The sequence below is a fragment of the Scyliorhinus torazame genome, chromosome 15, assembly GCF_047496885.1.
Source record: "Scyliorhinus torazame isolate Kashiwa2021f chromosome 15, sScyTor2.1, whole genome shotgun sequence".
In the NCBI taxonomy this organism is placed as follows: domain Eukaryota; kingdom Metazoa; phylum Chordata; class Chondrichthyes; order Carcharhiniformes; family Scyliorhinidae; genus Scyliorhinus; species Scyliorhinus torazame.
The window spans coordinates 89302933-89323125 of NC_092721.1; the positions used below are offsets into that span (position 1 = coordinate 89302933).

The window sequence follows — 20193 nt, forward strand, 5'->3', positions numbered from 1 at the left end:
GGAGTCCGCCACATCAAAACGGCCCCTTACCATCCAGCGTCCAACGGCCTGGCAGAGAGAGCGGTCCAGACACTAAAAGCGGGACTCCAGAAGCAGCCGGCAGCGTCAATGGACACACAAGCTCTCCCGCTGGCTGTTTGATTACAGGACCACACCGCATTCCACAACAGGCATACCGCCAGCTGAACTCTTAATGGGAAGGCGGCTGCAAACGAGGCTGAGTCTCCTTTCCCCAAATTTAACGGGGAAAGTGGAGAAACAACAGGAGGTCCAACGAAGGGGGCATGATAATAGTCAGTAGCAGAGAAATTTCTAGGTGGGGGCACCGGTTTGGGTCAAGAATTATGGGAATGGACCAACGTGGGTCAAAGGCACGGTAGAGTCCCAAACAGGGCCCATATCCTATGAAGTTTTGATAGGAGGTAAGGTGCTGAAGAAACACCTAGACCAAATAAAGGCAGCGGAACCACACCTGGAGGCATGCGAAGCAGGACCGCCTCAAGCTGGGATAGCCCAGACGGAAAAGATACCCACACCCCAGCCCCGAGCAATTTCTCCAGACCCCGTCATCCAGTCGTCAGAGTCGGAGATGGACACGTTCGACGAGGCTGCCGTGACACCTCTCCCGAGGAGGAGGAAGAACCACTTCCAAGGAGGTCATCAAGGAAAAGACGGGCACCTATAAGGTACACCCCACCCACGTCGGAGAACGACCCAGCGGACGACATAGAGGTAACAGACCCGGACGTGAGGAGCAGGAAGAAGCTCCGAGGAATGCCAGCTGGCAGGAATTCCTCGGACCTTGGGTGGGGGGGGGGGGCTGTAATGACCTCCAATTGGCATTATTGGTTGGCCAATTGGAGCATGAGCTCCCTCAATGATAGCTCATTGAGGGGGCCCATATAAGCACCTGTGTAGGCTTTGTGAGGGAGTCTTAAGTTGACTGTAATGCTAGCAGCACTGTTTGGAGCTGCTCTTGGATATAGTTATTGCAAATAAATACTGATGTAGTGACGGTACCCCTGCCTCCTATGAATTATTACAGTTGTCTTTTGAGGAAAGGTTGGACAGGTTAGGCTTCTATCCGCTGAAGTTTAGAAGAGAGAGTAAGAGGTCACTTGACTGAAACGTGTCAGATCCTGAGGGGTCAAGGCAGGGTGGATATGGAAAGGATGTTTCCTCTTGTGCGAAAATCTAGAACTAGGGGTCACTGTTTAAAAATAAGGGTCATCTATTTAAGTCAGGGCTGAGGAGAATTTTTTTCTTTCAGTAGGTTATGAGTCTTTGGAAGTCTCTTCATCGAAAGGCAGAAGAAGCAGAGTCTTTGAATATTTTTAAGGCAGCCATAGATAGATATCTTGATAAGCAAGCGGGTGAAAGGTTATAAGGGGTAGGCAGGAATGTGCAATTGAGACTACTTTCACATGAGCCATGAACTTGTTGACTGGCGGAGCAGCTTGAGGGGCTGAGTGGCCTACCCCTGCTCCACATGTTCATATATTGTCATGCTTGTGTATATATATTAGAAAGGTTTTGACAACTGAGGCACATTTGGGTATTGTGAGTGCCTTTAAAAAATATGAACTGTCATCCTGCTATCTGAGACAGAATATTTTAAAATAGCATGGATAAATTGAGGTATAGTCAGAGACAAATGATGAACTTTTACACCCACCCCCGCTTCTGATCCCAATACATTAAAACCTACCTAAACGGAGAAAGGTTGGATCGCTGCTGCAGGAGCTACAGGCATTGATGTAAAATATCCTACTCCAATGGCATTGAGAGCAGAGCCCGCGTTGTACTAAATACCTGCCTATTAGCCGTTGTTCTCTGCTCCTGGTATGAACACTACATTTGTCTCAGAGGCCCAAGGAATGGGCTACACAGACTGCTGTATTAATGTGCCCATAGATCCCTGAAAGTTGTCACCCAGGTTGATAGGGTTGTTACGAAGGCGTACGGTGTGTTCGCTTTTATTGGTAGAAGGATTGAGTTTTGGAGCCATGAGGTCATGTTGCAACTGTACAAAACTCTGGTGCGGCCGCATTTGGAGTATTGCGTGCAGTTCTGGTCGCCGCATTATAGGAAGGATGTGGAAGGATTGGAAAGGGTGCAGAGGAGATTTACCAGGATGTCGCCTGGTATGGAGGGAAGATCTTATGAGGAAAGGCGGAGGGACTTGAGGCTGTTTTCGTTAGAGATAAGAAGGTTAAGAGGTGACTTAATTGAAGCATACAAGATGATCAGAAGATTAGATAGGGTGGACAGTGAAAGCCTTTTTCCTCGGATGGTGATGGTTAGCACGAGGGGACATAGCTTTAAATTGAGGGGAGATAGATACAGGACAGATGTCAGAGGTAGGTTCTTTACGCAGAGTAGTAAGGACGTGGAATGCCCTGCTGGCAACAGTAGTGGACTCGCCAACATTAAGGGCATTTAAATGGTCATTGGATAAACATATGGATGATAAGGGAATAGTGTAGATGGGCTTTAGAGTGGTTTCACAGGTCGGCGCAACATCGAGGGCCGAAGGGCCTGTGCTGCGCTGTAATGTTCTATGGGTAATGTATAATTTTCGTGAATTAGCAGACTGTCACAAAGTGGAGGAGTGTGGGTTGTGTGGGGGGGGCTGGTGACAGGGGATTCCCATGTGCTGAATTACTGATCTCATATTCTGCTGCTTTCAGAGAGATGGCCAGGTGAGAGGAAGTGGAAATCGGAGTGACTGTCTGTTTGAGGTTCAGAGTCATGTTAGCAAAGTCCTAGGTTCGGGTCATTGGCTTTTCCGTCTGTTTGATATGTAGTATGTAAAAGAAAGGGAAATGGAAATACATACCTTGGCCATAAAAAGGACTTGCATCTAGAAAAAAGCAAAGTAAACAAAAACGTTACAAACAATAGACCATCTTATTTAATTAGTAGTATTCTTGGCACAATAACTTATGTTATATGTCTGCATTACAACAGTGGCAGTGGGCAGAATCCTCCCATGGCGGATTTGGTGGCGGGCGAGAGTGGAAATCCAATGGGAGCCATAAAGTCAGAAACCCGCCAGCGTAAAAATAGTTTGCAATTCTCCCAATGGCAGGTTCATGGCGGTCTCCTGCTTCCCGCACCAGTGAATGCAATTTGCATTTCATGAATGCTCATTAAAACAGCCGATTGTCAAAATCTCGTCAGCCTTCCAATTTTGCATCATGCCAATGGGAAATCACATCGGCACCAAGCCCGTTTGAAAATGAATGATGTACACAAGGCAGACCTCCGTTCACTCGACTTTGAGGTGAATGCAAAATACATTGCCTACCTGCTGTAGAATTGCGCACTTCTGTTGTGCTGAACATATTGTGCTGGGCGGACCGGTTCATTCCCTCCAGCACAATGGTGAGTTGGTCTTAATGGACAGTACTGTGCTGCAGGGATCATGAACCCCACTCCAATGGCCCGAAGGTTGACCGGTGATGGGGTGCGAGGTAAGGGGGGGGGGGGGGGGGGGGGGCGAGAGAACACAATGGAAGGCAAAAGGAAGATTGAGGGGAGGGAAGCTGGGCCCCGACAAAGCTGCATGAAAAACTCACAAACAAGGGGCTCAAAGGGATACCAGATTGTTTACTGGAAAGGGATAGGTGAAGACTTCAGATACAGGTGGGTGTGGTCCAAGTAGGGTATGGGTGCCTCACAGGTATTGACTTGGAGAAAGGATGGTTGAATCGAGGAACAGACTTCTTCTTGACGCTTCTAGCCTAATCCCTCTGGCTCCGGATATCCTGCATGGTCTTGTGAAGCCAGGTGGACTGGAGAGAGTGATACGAGTCTGCTGGCCTGGCATTTACATATGGCATCTGGACCTTCAAACCCGTGAGTTGACGGCGGGCAGACTAATAAGCAGCCGGTGGTGGCTATGTTGTAAACAGTCACACATGCGGTGGCTCCTGCAAGGGTATTCTGTTTTTGGTCCTTTTCACTTAGTTTTTGGGTTATGTTTGGGGGGAAACTGGAGTAGTTTGATGGAATAAGGTCCCCACATAAAAGTAATGCCCGACAAGTATATCATAAGGCAGCAGATGGGCAAAGAATCGTCACCGGACTCCGAGGTCCTCGAGCCTCGTTGATGGAAAAAATGGCGGAGGCTCTTGCTGCAACTTTGGCCTCTCTGTGAATGGCTGAGATTCTGACAAGCTTATTGGCGGAGGAATTCAAAAAGCAGCGGCAGGCAGTTTCTGAGGATCTTGATAAGGTGATGGAAGGGGCTTTTGCCCATCCGTAGGCCTTTGAGAAGATGGATCAAAAGGTAAAGGAGCAAGGCGTGGTGATACAGGAGGTGGAGCTGGCATTCGTGTACGTTGTCTGCGCGGGTCTCCTCTGGGTGCACCGGTTTCCTCCTACAGTCCAAAGGTATACAGGTAGGTGGATTGGCCATGAAAAGTTGCCCCTTGGTGTTCAAAAGGTTAGGTTGGGTTACGGAGATTGGGCGGGGACATGTGTCTAGACAGGGTGCTCTTTCAGAGGGCCGGTGCAGACTTGGTGGGCCGAATGGCCTCCTTCTGCACTGTAGGGATTCTACGATTCTATGATTATGCAAAGATGTATTACACTCTTATCTCCATTTGGCCTCAAGTACTTATTACTGCATGAGTGAACAATGAAGTTTGTGTGAATATCGAACTCCACGGCTCAACCAAACCAAAACCGAATATCTTGCTGTTGGCATTTGGTAGGATAGGGATACCAGGCACCACCAGCTCACCAGTACATTGCCTACTTCATCTGTCAAAATTTAAGAGAATTAGACAAACAGAAATATTTATTACGCGAATAAATGTAGAAAAAGGAAAAATTGCCTTTAGAAAGTGGCTTTATTGAATATAGGGCATCCCAATCCATTTTACGACCAATAAAATAGCTGGAATTCTCCAGCCGTTAGGGTTCTCTCTTCCCGCCGAAGTGCACCCTGCTCGTGGGTTTCCCGGCCGTATGGGGTGGCTTCAATCGGAAACTCCATTGGCAAGCGGCGAGAGTAGAGAATCCTGTCAATATCTCTTAAATACTGTTGTAGTGCATGAATTACAACTGCGAAATTGCACATAGCAAACTCCCAAATACAGCAATATGATAACCCGATAATCAGTTTTTTGTGATATATAGAAACATACATAGAAAGTAGAAGCAGTAGGAGACCATTCAGCCCTTTGCGTCTGCTCTGCCATTCATTACGATCATGGCTGATCATCAAGTTCAATATCCTGCTCCTGCTTTCTCCCCATATCCCTTTAGCTCCAAGAGCTATATTTAATTCCTTCTTCAAAATACATGTTTTGGCCTCAACTACTTTGTGGTAGTGAATTCCACAGATTCACCACTCTCTCTGGGTGAAGAACTTTCTCCTCCCCTCAGTCCTAAAAGGTTTACCCCTGATCCTCAAACTATGACCACTAGTTCTGGACTTCGCCACCATCGGGAACATTCTCAATGAATCTACCCTGTCTAATCCTGTTGGAATTTTGTAAGCTCCTATGAGATGCCCTCTCACTCTTCTTTTTTTAAAAATATATTTATTCAAATTTTTCAACAGATTTTCAACAAAAAGAAAGAAACAAGAACACAACAATCAAAAATTATACATTGGATTTCCCCCATATACAATAACCCCTCATATAACATTTAAAAGCACCAATAGGGAAACGCCCCCCCCCCCCCCCCCCCCCCCCCCGCACCTGGGCTGCTGCTGCTGACCTCCTCCTAACGTTCCGCGAGATAGTCTAGGAACGGTTACCACCGCCTGAAGAACCCTTGCACAGACCCTCGCAAGGCAAACTTTATCCTCTCCAGCTTGATGAACCCTGCCATGTCATTGATCCAAGCTTCCACACTAGGGAGCTTCGCATCTTTCCATAATCGCAAAATCCTCCGCTGGGCTACCAGGGACGCAAAGGCCAGAATACCGGCCTCTTTCGCCTCCTGCACTCCCGGCTCGTCTGTTACCCCAAATAATGCCAGCCCCCAGCTCGGCTTGACCCGGGCTTTCACCACCTTGGACATAGTCCTCGCAAAACCCCTCCAAAACCCATCCAGCGCCGGGCACGACCAGATCATATGGACATGATTTGCCGGGCTTCCCGAGCACCTCCCACATCTGTCCTCCACCCCAAAGAACCTACTCAACCTCGCCCCTGTCATATGCGCTCTGTCAGTAACTTTGAACTGTATTAGGCTGAGCCTGGCACAAGAGGAGGAAGAATTAACCCTACTCAGGGCATCAGCCCACAGACCCTCATCTATCTCCTCCCCAAGCTCCTCCTCCCACTTGCCCTTTATCTCCTCCACCGAGGCTTCCTCCTCTTCCTTCAGCTCCTGGTAAATTGCCGAAACTTTGGTGCCGGGAGCAGCGGGAATTCCCTCACCTGCCACCTCACAAATGCCCTCACTTGCATGTACCTGAAAGCGTTTCCCGGGGGTAACCCAAACGTCTCCTCCAGCGCCCCTAGGCTCGCAAACGTTCCATCGATGAACAGGTCCCCCATTCTTTTAATCCCTGCCCGATGCCAGCTCCGAAACCCCCCATCCATCCTTCCCGGGACAAACCGATGATTCTCCCGAATCAGGGACCAAACCGAGGCTCCCACCTCGCCCCTGTGTCGTCTCCACTGCCCCCAGATCTTCAACGTCGTTGCCACCACCGGACTCGTGGTGTACCTTGTCGGTGAGAGTGGCAGCGTTGCCGTCGCCAACGCCCTCAGGCTCGTGCCCACACAGGACGCAATCTCGAACCTCTTCCACGCCGCCCCCCTCTTCCTCCATTACCCACTTACGGATCATCGCCACATTGGCTGCCCAATAATAGCCGCACAAATTCGGCAGCGCCAGCCTCCCCCCTGTTACGCTCCAGAAACACACTCTTCACCCTCGGGGACTTATTCGCCCACACAAATCCCATGATGCTCCTACTTACCCGTTTGAAAAAGGCCTTGGGGATCATAATGGGGAGGCACTGGAACACAAAGAGAAACCTCGGGAGGGCCGTCATTTTGACCGACTGCACCCTACCCGCTAGTGAGAGTGGCAGCATATCCCATCTTTTAAAATCCTCAACTCCTAGCTACTTGGATCCCTCGGTACCTAAAGCTCCTTTCCGCCCTCCTCAGCGGCAGCTCGTCTATCCCCCTTTCCTGGTCCCCTGAATGCACCACAAAGAGCTCACTCTTCCCTACGTTGAGTTTATACCCGAAAAGTCCCCAAACTCCCTAAGGATCCGCATGACCTCCGCCATCCCCTGCACTGGATCTGCCACATACAGCAACAGGTCGTCAGCATACAACGACACGCGGTGTTGCTCCACCCCCCCCGGACCAGTCGCCTCCATTTCCTGGACTCCCTTAGTGCCATGGCCAGAGGCTCAATTGCCAGTGCAAACAACAAGGGGGATAGGGGGCATCCCTGCCTCGTCCCCCAGTACAGCCGAAAGTACTCTGACCTCCGCCGATTTGTAGCCACACACGCCACCGGGGCTCTATATAGCAGCCTGACCCAACTGATGAACCCCTCCCCGAACCCAAACCTCCGCAACACTTCCCAAAGATACTCCCACTCCACCCGGTCAAAGGCCTTCTCCGCGTCCATAGCTACCACTACCTCCGCTTCGCCCTCCACCGGGGGCATCATAATCACATTAAGGAGCCTCCGCACATTGGTATTTAGCTGCCTACCCTTCACAAATCCCGTCTGGTCCTCATGGATCCCCCCGGGACACAGTCCTCAATTCTCGCAGCCAGCACCTTTGCCAGCAACTTAGCATCAACATTGAGGAGCGAGATCGGTCTATACGACCCACATTGCAGTGGATCCTTGTCCCGCTTCAGGATCAAAGAAATCAGCGCCCGAGACATTGTCGGGGGCAAGGTCCCCCCCCTCCCTCGCCTTATTGAAAGTCCTCACTAGCAACGGGCCCAGCAGATCCACGTATTTCCTGTAGAATTCAACCGGGAACCCATCCGGCCCCGGGGCCTTCCCTGCTTGCTCCCCAATCCTTTAACCAGCTCCTCCAGCCCAATCGGTGCCCCCAAACCAGCCACCTCCTCCTCCTCCACCCTCGGGAACCTCAGCTGATCTAAGAATCGTCGCATCCCCTCCTCCCCCGATGGGGGCTCAGATCTGTACAGATCCCCATAGAAGTCCCTAAATACCTTGTTTATTCTCACCGCACTCCGCACCGTATTCCCCCCTCTATGTTTAACTCCACCAATCTCCCTCGCTGCCTCCCTCTTACGAAGCTGGTGTGCCAGCATCCGACTCGCCTTCTCCACATACTCATACGCCGCCCCCTGCGCTTTCCTCCACTGTGCCTCTGCTTTCCCTGTGGTCAACAGGCCGAACTCCGTCTGGAGGTTCCGTCACTCCCTGAGTAGCCCCTCCTCGGGGGCCTCTGCATACCTCCTGTACACCCTTAAAATCTCCCCCACCAACCTCTCCCTCTCCCTCCCCTCTCTCTTCTCCCTCCCCTCTCTCTTCTCCCTGTGGGCCCTAATGGAGATGAGCTCTGCCCTGACAACCGCCTTCAACGCCTCCCAGACTAACCCCACCTGCACCTCCCCATTGTCGTTGGCCTCCAAGTATCTTTCAATGTACCCCCGAACCCGCCCGCGAAACTCCTCATCCGCCAACAGTCCCACATCAAGGCCCCACAGCGGGCGCTGGTCCCTCTCCTCCCCCAACTCCAGCTCCACCCAATGCGGGGCGTGGTCCGAGATGGCTATGGCCGAATATTCCGTTCCCTCCACTTTCGGGATTAGCGCCCTACTCAAAATGAAACCCCCCCCCCCCATTATCAAGCTTCCTACCTCCAGATCCGGAATCCGACCCAGCATGCGTTTCATAAATCCGGCATCATCCCAATTTGGGGCATATACGTTCACCAGTACCACCCGCACCCCCTGCAACCTACCGCTCACCATCACCTATCGACCTCCATTATCCACTACAATATTCATTGCCTCAAACAACACCCTCTTCCCCACCAGTATTGCATCCCCTCTGTTCTTCGCTTCCAGCCCTGAATGAAAGACCTGCCCTACCCATCCCTTTCTAAGCCTAACCTGATCTGCCACCTTCACATGTGTCTCCTGGAGCATAACCACGTCTGCCTTCAGTTCTTTTAAGTGCGCGAACAACAGGGCCCTCTTGACCGGCCCGTTCAGGCCCCTCACATTTCAAGTTATCAGCCGGATTGGGGGGCTACTTCCCCCCCCCCCCCCCCCCCCTGCCGACTAGCCATCTCCGTTTCTAGGCCAGCCACATGCCCGCGCCTCCCGCACCCTCCAGTCCCCCAGGCGGCGGACCCCCGCCCCGACCACCTCTCCTACTTCCAGCTCCCCTTTGGCCAATGCAGCAGCAACCCTGTTCTCCCCCCTCCCCCGCTAGATCCACATCTAGCCATTTTGCTCCCCCCATAACACTCCCATAAGTCAGCTGACTCCTGCTGACCACAGCCTCTCCCGCCATTCCACCGACCTCCCAGTGTGAGAATCCCCCCTCCCTTGGCAGTCAGTGTGCGCTCCTCTCCAGCACCGCCCCCCACCCCCGTCCTTCACTAACGCGGGAAAAAGCCCGCGCTTTCCTGAGTCGGCCCCGCCTCCTCTGGCGCAACTCTTTTTTGCGTCCTTACCCCAACTCCCCATCCCCGGGCCTCCGCTCCCCCTCTTCGTCCTTGGGGGCCTGCCCCTCCAATACCGACGCCCACACATCAAATCCATTCACCCATCCCCACCCAGCACTCAAACCAAAAGAACATTCCCCAAACGTAATAAACACAGTAAACATCCCCCCACGCCAGACCCTCAGTTTGAGTCCAACTTTTCAGTCTGTATAAAAGTTCCATGCCTCATCGGGCACTTCAAAATAGTGGTGCCGATCTTGGAACGTGACCCACAATCGCGCTGGCTGCAGCAAACCGAACTTCACCCCCTTTCGATGGAGCACCGCCTTAGCCCGATTGAAACCAGCTCTCCTTTAGCCACCTCCGCACTCCAATCTTGGTAAATTCGGATCTCCGTGTTCTCCCACCTGCTGCTCCGCTCTTGGCCCATCTCAGGACGCACTCTCTGTCCATAAAGCGGTGGAACCTCACCACTACAGCCCTTGGCGGCTCATTGGCTTTGGGTCTCCTTGCCAGGACCCGATGAGCCCCATCTAGCTCCAGGGGCCTCGGGAAAGCTCCCGTGCCAATCAGCGAATTGAGCATCGTGCTCATATATGCCCCGGCATCGGGCCCCTCCACTCCTTCAGGGAGACCCAGAATCCGAAGATTCTTCCTCCTCGACCTATTCTCTCGGTCCTCAAATTTTTCCGCCCACCTCTTGTGCAGCGCCTCGTGCGCCTCCACCGCCAGGCCCAAGATCTCATCCTCGTTCTCCGAGGCTTTTTGCCGCACCTCCCGGATTGCCGCCCCTTGGGCCTTCTGGGTCTCCACAAGCTTCTCAATCACCGCCTTCATTGGCGCCAGCATTTCTGTCTTCAGCTCCTCAAAGCAGCGTTTAAGAAACCCCTGTTGCTCCTGCGACCACTGCGCCCACGCCGCTTGGTCTCCACCCGTCGCCATCTTGCTTTTCCTCCCTCTCATTTTTCGCTGCCCCAAGATCACTTTTTTCACCGCTCCACTCCTGGTCCAATCCATATAATGTCGGGGGGACTCTGCTGTCACCTTCCCACACTGGAAGCCGTCGAACAATTGCCGTTGGGGCCCCTCTGGAGAGCCCAAAAGTCCATTCCCGGCGGGAGCTGCCGAACGTGGGACCTACCTAGGCATAGCCGCAACCGGAAGTCTGCCCTCTCACTCTTCTAAACTCCAATGAATATAATCCTTACTGATTTAGTCTCGCCTCACATGTCAGCCCGCCACCCCAGGAATCGGCCTGATAAAACTTTGCTGCACTCCTTCCATATCAAGAACATCCTTCCTCAGATAAGGACACCAAAACTGCACACAATACTCCAGGTGTGGCCTCACTAATGCCCTATACATTTGCAGTAAAACATCTCTATTCCTATACGCAAATCCTCTCGCTATGAAGGCCAACAGACCATTTGCCTTCTTTACTGCCTGCACTGATGCTCGAGAACTCCAAGGTCTCGCTGAGTATCCACCTCTCTCAATTTACACCCATTCAAATAATAATCTGCCTTCCTATTTTTGCAACCGAAGTGGATAACCTCACATTGATCCACATTACATCTGCATGTGCCCACTCACTCAGCCTGTCCAAATCCCACTGAAGCACCTCTGCATCTTCCTCACAACTCACCCTCCCACCCAACTTTATATCATCTGCAAATGTACATGTAATTCCCTCGTCCAAATCATTAATATATAACGTGAACAGTTGGGGTCCCAGCACAGATCCCTGCCGTACCGCATAAGTCACTGCCTGCCAAACAGAAAAAGACCCATTTATTCCAACGTTTGGCTTCCTGTCTGCTAACCAGCTTTCTATGCATCTCAAGACACTACCCGTAATCCCATGCGCTTTAACTTTACATTGTAATCTGCTATGTGAGACCTTGTCGAAACCCTTGTGAAAGTCTGAATAAACCATATCCACCTGTTCTCCTTGGTCAACTCTACTAGTTACATCTTCAAAGAATTCTCGTAGATTTGCCAAGTATGATTTTCCTTTCGTAAATCCATGTTGACTTTATCTAATTATACCACTGCTTTCCAAATGCTGTGCTATGAAATCCTTGATAATGGACTGTAGCAACTTCCCTACTAATGATGTTAGGCTCACTGGTGTATAGTTCCCGGTTTACTCTCTACCTCCCTTTTTGAATAGTGGGGTTATATTAGCTGCCATCCAATCTGGAGGAACCATTCCAGAGTTCAAATAATTTTGGAAAATAACCACTAATGGATCTACTATTTCTAGGGCCACTTTCTTAAGTACTCTGGGATGAAGATTATCAGGCCCCAGAGTTTTGTCCGCCTTCAATCCCATTAATTTGGAGAATAAATATTGGGCAGGACACTGGGGGTAACTTTCCTGCTCTTATTCAAAATAGTGCTATGGGATCTTTAACCTCCAGCTGAGAGGCGACCCTAATTTCTGATATTCAAGGAGTCAAGGGCAGGAAAGTATCCTTGTTTCCTTCAGATGGCAAACATGTTCCAATTCAAATAGGTTGGCAGGTATAGAAAGAGATGGCTGAGCAAGTAGGTGTCAACAGAATCAGATCCAGGGTCCAGTTGGAGTGTCAGAAAGGGCTTAACCGTACCAAAGCTGTCACGGGAAGGTATTTGGGGAGGAAGGAGCATCCTCCAAAGATCCACCATTACACACCCACACCTTCTGAAGCACCAACATAAATATTGGCACCTATATTATGTTAGAGGGATCTGCACAGATTGTTATACTCAGTGCAGGGTCAAACACAGGTAAAATGGACAGTTTAGGAAATAGTTTGCTGTAATACAAACTTGGGTCCTGACTCATTTGAAGGACTTTAGTGGCCCAGTCATCAAAGGAAAAATGTTTGCTATGTACCAGCAATTGCTCAATGTATTGACCATGCAGGTGGTGGGTCCCACTATCCCCCAAGGACATGCTGAGAGACAAAATAGTTAGAGGGTGTCAGCCACATTGAGGATGGCTGTTTGCTTTCCCGCAGATTAGCCCAAGTATTGAGCTGTAACTATAAAAGGAGGATGAGCAAAGGAAGTAGAATACATTATCGTGTTACAGCATTGTCACCCACTTCATCAATGCCTACCCTTGCATCAGACTTTGCTATTGATGCTGGTGCATCCTCAAAGTAAGTAAAGTGGTGTCTTGAGGCAGCAGCTCAGTCTGGCATGTCCCAGCAAGAGGGTAGGCAATTTCATTGTGGTGGCGCCCACCATTGCACCGGGGTTCCCTTCCGTGGGAAACGGAATGCCCAACAGATGTGGGAAAAGGCCCTTATTAGCCACTTAGGCTTGAGTTCCAGGGATTTGTTGACCTCAAGCATCTCGGGAGCTCTCAACCTGGTCATAGCAACCTTCCACCTCTCAAGCTGAAACCACTGGCTGAACACTGCAGATGTGTAACAGAGTAGGTAAAAGAGTCTTGAGGCACAAGAGGCCCACATCAGCTGGGTGATATTTAATTTGGAGGCATTTGTTTGAGGCAATAAAATTCCAAACTCTATTGAAATCGTTGGTGTACTATATTCTTACACTACAACCCTGCAATGTTTGGTGTATTTTATTGCTGTTCCTTGAGGACATGTAGGGGGCAAAGCCTAGTACAGCCACTTTGGCTACTGCCTAGACAGTGCTGAATTAATCGAGCAGAATGGGGGTTGAACCTGGAAACTTTCAGGTCTGCAATATTAGATGGTGCACCTATTGATAGAGGAGCTCCAAATATGATATTTGTAGCAATACAGGGATCAGGAAAAGGTTTCTAGAACATAGAGTGCAGAAGGAGGCCTTTCAGCCCATCGAGTCTGCACCGACCCACTTAAGTCCTGACTTCCACCCTATTCCCAGAACCCAATAACCCCTCTGTCCTAGTCACCACTGTTGTATTGTATATACCGCATACGAGGGGTATTACAGTAAGGCCCCTGTACTACAGGTACGAGGGTAGATCCCTGCCTGCTGGCTCCGCCCAGTAGGCGGAGTATAAATGTGTGGACTCTGAGCTGCAGCCATTTCGGCAGCAGCTGCGGGAGGCTACACATCTCTGCGTAATAAAGCCTCGATTACACTCTACTCTCGTCGTAATTGATAGTGCATCAATTTATTACGCAGAGATTTTACAACGAAGGATCTCCACATCAAGCCTGATCACCTGCAGCTGCACCCTCAAGCAGACAACACCAAGTCAGCCTTCGCACATTGGCTAGCTTACTTTGAAGCATACATCGGATCTGCGACAGAACCACCCTCAGAGGCACAGAAGCTCCAGATCCTTTACACGCGGCTGAGCTCCGATGTCTTTCCCCTCATCCCGGACGCGCCGACCTATGCGGAGGCCATGGTGCTACTGAAGGAGAACTACACTCAGCAGACCAACAAAATCTACGCCAGGCACCTCCTGTCCACATGGTATCAACTCCCCGGTGAGTCTGTGGAAGATTTTTGACATGTCCTGCACACCCTGGTGAGAGACTGCGATTGCCAGGCCATTTTGGCTGTTGAACATTCTGACTTGCTAGTTAGAGACGCGTTCGTTACGGGCATAGGGTCGGCCTACATCCGCCAGCGCCTCTTAGAAGGGGCTACCCTTGACCTCGCGGCGAACAAGAAACTAGCGATCTCGCTCACAGTCGCCTCATGCAATGTACAGGCGTATGCCCTCCGACCGCATGGCCCAACCCTCCTGGGCATCGTGGACCCCGCCAGCTAACACCCCATCAGCGACCGCCCCCAGACAACCCCAGCCCTGCATCCAACCAACCCCGGGGGACCCAAGTGCTACTTCTGCGGACAGACAAAACACCCCCGGCAGCGCTGCCCGGCGCCGAGCGCGCTCTGCAAGGCCTGCGGGAAGAAAGGACATTTCGCTGCTGTGTGCCAGGCCCGCACGATCGCCGCTGTTGTCCCTGCACCCCCATGTGCGACCTGTGGGCGCCGCCATCTTCCTCGCCTCAGACCACGTGTGGCCTGTGGATGCCGCCATCTTGCTCGCCTCACAACACGTGCGGCCCGTGGGCGCCGCCATCTTGCCTGCCTCAGGACACGTGTGGCCCATGAGCGCCGCCATCTTCCCCGCCTCAGGACCCCTGCTCGTCGGCCACATCATCGGGCTGCTCATCGCCTGCAAGCGCTGCCAACCAGCCGCATCTCGCCTCCATCACGATCGACCAGTTCCGACCGCACAACCTCGTGACCGCGTCGATGGCAGTGAAGGTCGACGGGCACAAGATATCCTGCCTTCTGGAGCACTGAGAGCTTCATCCACCCCGATACGGTAAGGTGATGCACCCTCACGGTACACACTATTAATCTCCCTGGCCTCCGGATCCCACTCCGTGGCGATCCGGGAGTACTGCACTGCCGCCCTCACCATCCAGGGCATAGAGTTCAGCGGCGTTCGGCTTTACGTCCTCCCTGACCTCTGTGCTGCCTTGCTACTCGGCCTGGACTTCCAGTGCAACCTCCAGAGCCTAACACGGAAATTTGGTGGGCCCCTACCACCCCTTTCTGTCTGTGGTCTCACGACCCTTAAGGTCGACCCGCCTTCTCTGTTTGCAAACTTCACCCCGGATTCCAAACCCGTCGCCACCAGGAGCAGAAGGTACAGCGCCCAGGACAGGTCTGAGGTCCAGCGGCTGCTACGGAAAGGTATTATCGAGGCCAGCAACAGCCCCTGGAGAGCCCAAGTGGTAATTGTGAAAACTGGGGAGAAAAACAGGATGGTCATTGACTACAGTCAGACCATCAATCGGTACACGCAGCTCGACACGTACCCCCTCCCATGCATATCTGATATGGTCAATCAGATTGCACAGTACCGGGTCTTCTTGACAGTGGACCTGAAATCTGCCTACCACCAGCTCCCCATTCGCAAGGCGGACCGCCCGCACAACGCGTTTGAAGCGGACGGCCGCCTTTACAACTTCCTTAGGGTTCTCTTTGGCGTCACTAATGGGGTCTCGGTCTTCCAACGGGAGGTGGACCGAATAGTTGACCGGTACAGACTGCGGGACACCTTCCCGTACATGGATAAGGTCTCCATCTGCGGCCACGACCAGCAGGACCACGACGCTAACCTTTCCAAATTCTACCACACCGCTAAACTCCTCAACCTAACTGACAACAAGGAGAAGTGCGTGTTCAGCACGAACCGATTAGCCATCCTCGACTATGTGGTCAAGAACTGAGTGCTAGGGCCCGACCCCGATCGCATGCGCCCTTTCATGGAACTCCCCCTTCCCCACTGCCCAAAGCCCTCAAACGATGTCTGGGCTTCTTCTCGTACAATGCACAGTGGGTCCCTAACTACGCGGACAAGGCCCGTCCACTCATTCACTCCACCGTTTTTCCCCTGACGGCCGAGGCTCACCAGGCCTTCAACCCTATCAAGGTCGACATCGCCAAGGCCGCGATGCACGCGGTCGACGAGACTCTCCCCTTCCAAGTCGAGAGCAATGCATCAGACGTCTCTCTAGCCTCCACCCTCAACCAGGCAGGCAGGCCCATGGCATTCTTTTCCCACAACCCCATGCCTCCAAAATTCGACATTCCTCTCTCAAAAAGGAGGCCCAAGCTATTGTTGAAACTGTGCGGCATTGGAGGCATTACCTGGCGGGCAGGAGATTCACTCGCCTCACTGACCAACGGTCGGTTGCCTTCATGTTCAACAACACACAGCGGGGTCAGATCAAAAATGATAAGATCTTGAGGTGGAGGATCGAGCTCTCCACCTACAATTAAGAGATTTTGTATCGTCCCGGTTAGCTCAACGAACCCCCCCGATGCCCTATCCCAAGGTACTTGTGCCAGCGCAGAAGTGGACCGACTCCGGACCCTACACGACGATCTCTTGTCACCCAGGGGTCACCCACTTTTATCACTTCATAAAGGCCCGCAATCTGCCCTACTCTATCGAGGAAGTCAGGGCTATCGCCAGGTCTGCGCGGAGTGTAAACCGCACTTCTACCGGCCAGACCTAGCGCACCTGGTGAAGGCCTCCCGCCCCTTTGTACGCCTCATCGTGGACGTCAAAGGGCCCCTCCCCTCCACCAACCGAAACACTTACTTTCTTAATGTGGTCGACGAATATTCCAGATTCCCCTTCGCCGTCCCATGCCCCGATATGATGTCTGCCACGGTCAGCAAAGCCCTCAACACCATCTTCGCTCTGTTCGGTTTCCCCGCCTACGTCCACAGCGACCGGGGCTCCTCATTTATGAGCGATGAGCTGCGCCAGTACCTGCTCAACAGGGGCATTGCCTCGAGCAGGACGACCAGCTACAACCTCAGGGGAAACGGGCAGGTGGAGCGGGAAAATGGGACGGTCTGGAAGGCCATCCAGCTAGCCCTACGGTCCAAACATCTCCTGGCCTCCTGCTGGCAGGAGGTCCCCACCCCCCCCTCCCCGACGCCCTTCACTCCATTTGGTCGCTCCTTTGCACTGCGACTAACGAAACTCCCCATGAATGTCTCCTTGCCTTCCCCAGGAAGTCCACCTCGAAGTTTTCGGTCCCTACGTGGCTGGCAGCTCCAGGACCCATCCTCCTCCGCAAGCACGTGCGAGCTGCGCCAGTACCTGCTCAACAGGGGCATTGCCTCGAGCAGGACGACCAGCTACAACCCCAGGGGAAACGGGCAGGTGGAGCGGGAAAATGGGACGGTCTGGAAGGCCATCCAGCTAGCCCTACGGTCCAAACATCTCCTGGCCTCCTGCTGGCAGGAGGTCCCCACCCCCCCTCCCCGACGCCCTTCACTCCATTCGGTCGCTCCTTTGCACTGCGACTAACGAAACTCCCCATGAACGTCTCCTTGCCTTCCCCAGGAAGTCCACCTCGAAGTTTTCGCTCCCTACGTGGCTGGCAGCTCCAGGACCCATCCTCCTCCGCAAGCACGTGCGGCTACACAAGACGGACCCGTTGGTTGAGAGGGTACAGCTACTTCACGCCAACCCGCAGTACGCCTACGTAGCGTACCCCGACGGCCGCCAAGACACAGTCTCCCTCAGGGATCTTGTACCAGCTGGGTCCCCCCCCCCCCCCCCCACAACTCTGCCCCGGCGCCACCCTCCCTCCCCCAGAGCACCCCACCACAGCTGCTGCTCCAGGATGATCCGTTCTCCCCTTGGTCCCACCCGGGGATGAAGATGAGGTCAACACGCTCCCGGAGTCACCGGCGACTGAACTGACGCCGAAATCGCCACCAGAACTGCGGCGCTCGCAACGACGGATCAAGGCGCCTAATCGTCTGAATTTGTAAACATTTCCTTAAAATGTTAAAGACCTGATTGTAAATAGTTTTCCACCACCCCCGCTGGACTCTTTTTTTTTTTTAACAGGGTGTGAATGTGGTAGACACCACTGTTGTATTGTGTATACTGCATACGAGGGGTATTACGTTAAGGCCCCTGTTCTACAGGTACAGGGGTACATCCCTGCCTGCTGGCTCCACCCAGTAGGCGGAGTATAAATGTGTGGGCTCTCTGAGCTGCAGCCATTTCGGCAGCAGCTACGGGAGGCTACACATCTCTGTGTAATAAAGCCTCGATTACACTCTACTCTCGTCTCGTCGTAATTGATAGTGCATCACCCTCCTAACCTTTTTGGACACTAAGGGCAATTTAGCATGGCCAATCCACCTAACCTGCACATCTTTGGACTGTGGGAGGAAACCGGAGCACCCGGAGGAAACCCACGCAGACACTGGGAGAATGTGCAGACTCCGCACAGACAGTGACCCAACTGGGAATCGAACTTGGGACCCTGGCGCTGTGAAGTCACAATGCTAGCCACGTGTGCTACCATGCTACCCAAAGTTGTGAGATTATCATTTTGCGTGATACATTTTGGAGTGCGAAAACATGTTAAAATAATAGGGTTTGCTAATACACTAGAATAATTAATAATATTACCTTCATTTCTCAACATGTCAGCAATATGATGGTTTCCAATATGTGTTAACCAATTGGTCAAAGCCGCATTGGCAAATTTTTCACAAGGTTCCATGTCTTTTATTGAAGTGTATGTCCCAGCCTGAAACATAATAATAATCCCAAACTGACATTAATCCAACTGAATGTTTTATGTATTCTTTTATCAGTTCATTTAACATTCTTTTAATTGTCCACATGCACATTTGTTTATGGTGCCATTTTGTCGAATTCATTCAACTTCACTCATTCAGAACATCTTCTGAATTCCAGAAAGCAACCAATGTAAAAATCCCCCAAAGTAATATCATGACTTTCAACACTGTTGACACAAATCATAAGTTTGTAGAACTAAAGAAAAGTCTATTTGTATAGAAATGGTGATTTGTTTCTATTCAATATGTTTGGTAATCATCTGAAAAATTACCATGGAAGTTACCAGATTGTTGTAAAAGCCCAAGTGGTTCACTCCTGTTCTTCAAGGTAGGTAATTTGCCATTCCTAACCAATCTGCATTTCACATAACGGCAATCCCCATTTTGTCAACATTTCTGATGTGGCTTGGCAATCCACACAACTGCCACCAAGCAGAATATTAGAAATATAAGAAAGATTACTCAAGGATCAGGATAAGATGCCAGTCAGTCTTCCTTGCCAATATGTAGGGAATTGTTTCCAAGATTGGAACACTCACCCATAGACTGTTCAAGCGCCAGTTTGACATAGTCATAGAAGCATAATCCTACCTATCAGCCATCGTCCCAGGTTCCCCCTTCACCATCTCTCAGTATATACTGGGGCTGATCTGATATACAGTTGGGTGTACATGACCCCGGAACTTCTTAATAATGATGACAATGCGATGCTCGGGTTTCGGTTCAAACAAAGCCATGGAAATCTCCCAATTACTGCTTGCAAACCCTCAACTAGCTATTTCTATACTCTTCTCTAGTTTACCATGTTAAATACCATCTGCATTTGGCACTGCGGGAAGCAAGGAATCAGAATGCACACAGGGACCACACAAATGGCTACTAAAAGACATAGTAGCAGCACCAGTGATTGAGCAGGCCAACTGTGAGACTGGGTCTGCATTCCGGTCGTGACAAAAAACCCATTTGATGTTGTTCTCTTAAACCTAATCTTTCCAAGTATATTCATCTATGAAAGCACTGGCAGCAATGATCACTGTGCCATCCTTGTGAAGACAAAGGGCAGAATCTTACTAGAATTTGGCAAAGTATCAGAGTCAATAGAAAACTGGTGTGTAACATTCCAGTTGCACAAATCAGTCTTCTTACAAAATTCTGAGCAATTCGGAAAAATAAATGAGTGGGCCTGGTTTACGCCACTCTGGCGGGCAGGACCTCAGAGATCCTCGCCGGCATTGCAACCCCCCCCACTAACACAATAGAGGTATAGCTGGCACTCCCCACCCCCGTCAGTATCCGCTCTTCCCCTCCCTGCCCACACACATCAACACCCCCCTGCCACATGGGGAGCACATTAAGGTCCAGCCCTGGCACTGCCGTGGCACAGTGCCAGATTGGGGGGGCAATACTTACCTCTGTGTCCCCCCCCCAGGGGGATCCCCTCC

General features: G+C 51.5%; 1 protein-coding gene across 1 annotated transcript in view; it reads right to left on the minus strand.

Moving 5' to 3' along the window:
- LOC140391674 (angiomotin-like protein 1) overlaps positions 1-20193 on the minus strand; it is a 244233-nt gene that overhangs the window by 191545 nt on the left and 32495 nt on the right. The window contains exons 2-3 of the mRNA XM_072476407.1: positions 18579-18699; positions 2840-2863 (exon numbers count right to left, since the gene is read on the minus strand). Coding sequence (XP_072332508.1) covers positions 2840-2863; positions 18579-18672 — 118 coding nt within the window. The 5' untranslated portion in view covers positions 18673-18699. The remainder of the gene's footprint in view (positions 1-2839; positions 2864-18578; positions 18700-20193) is intronic.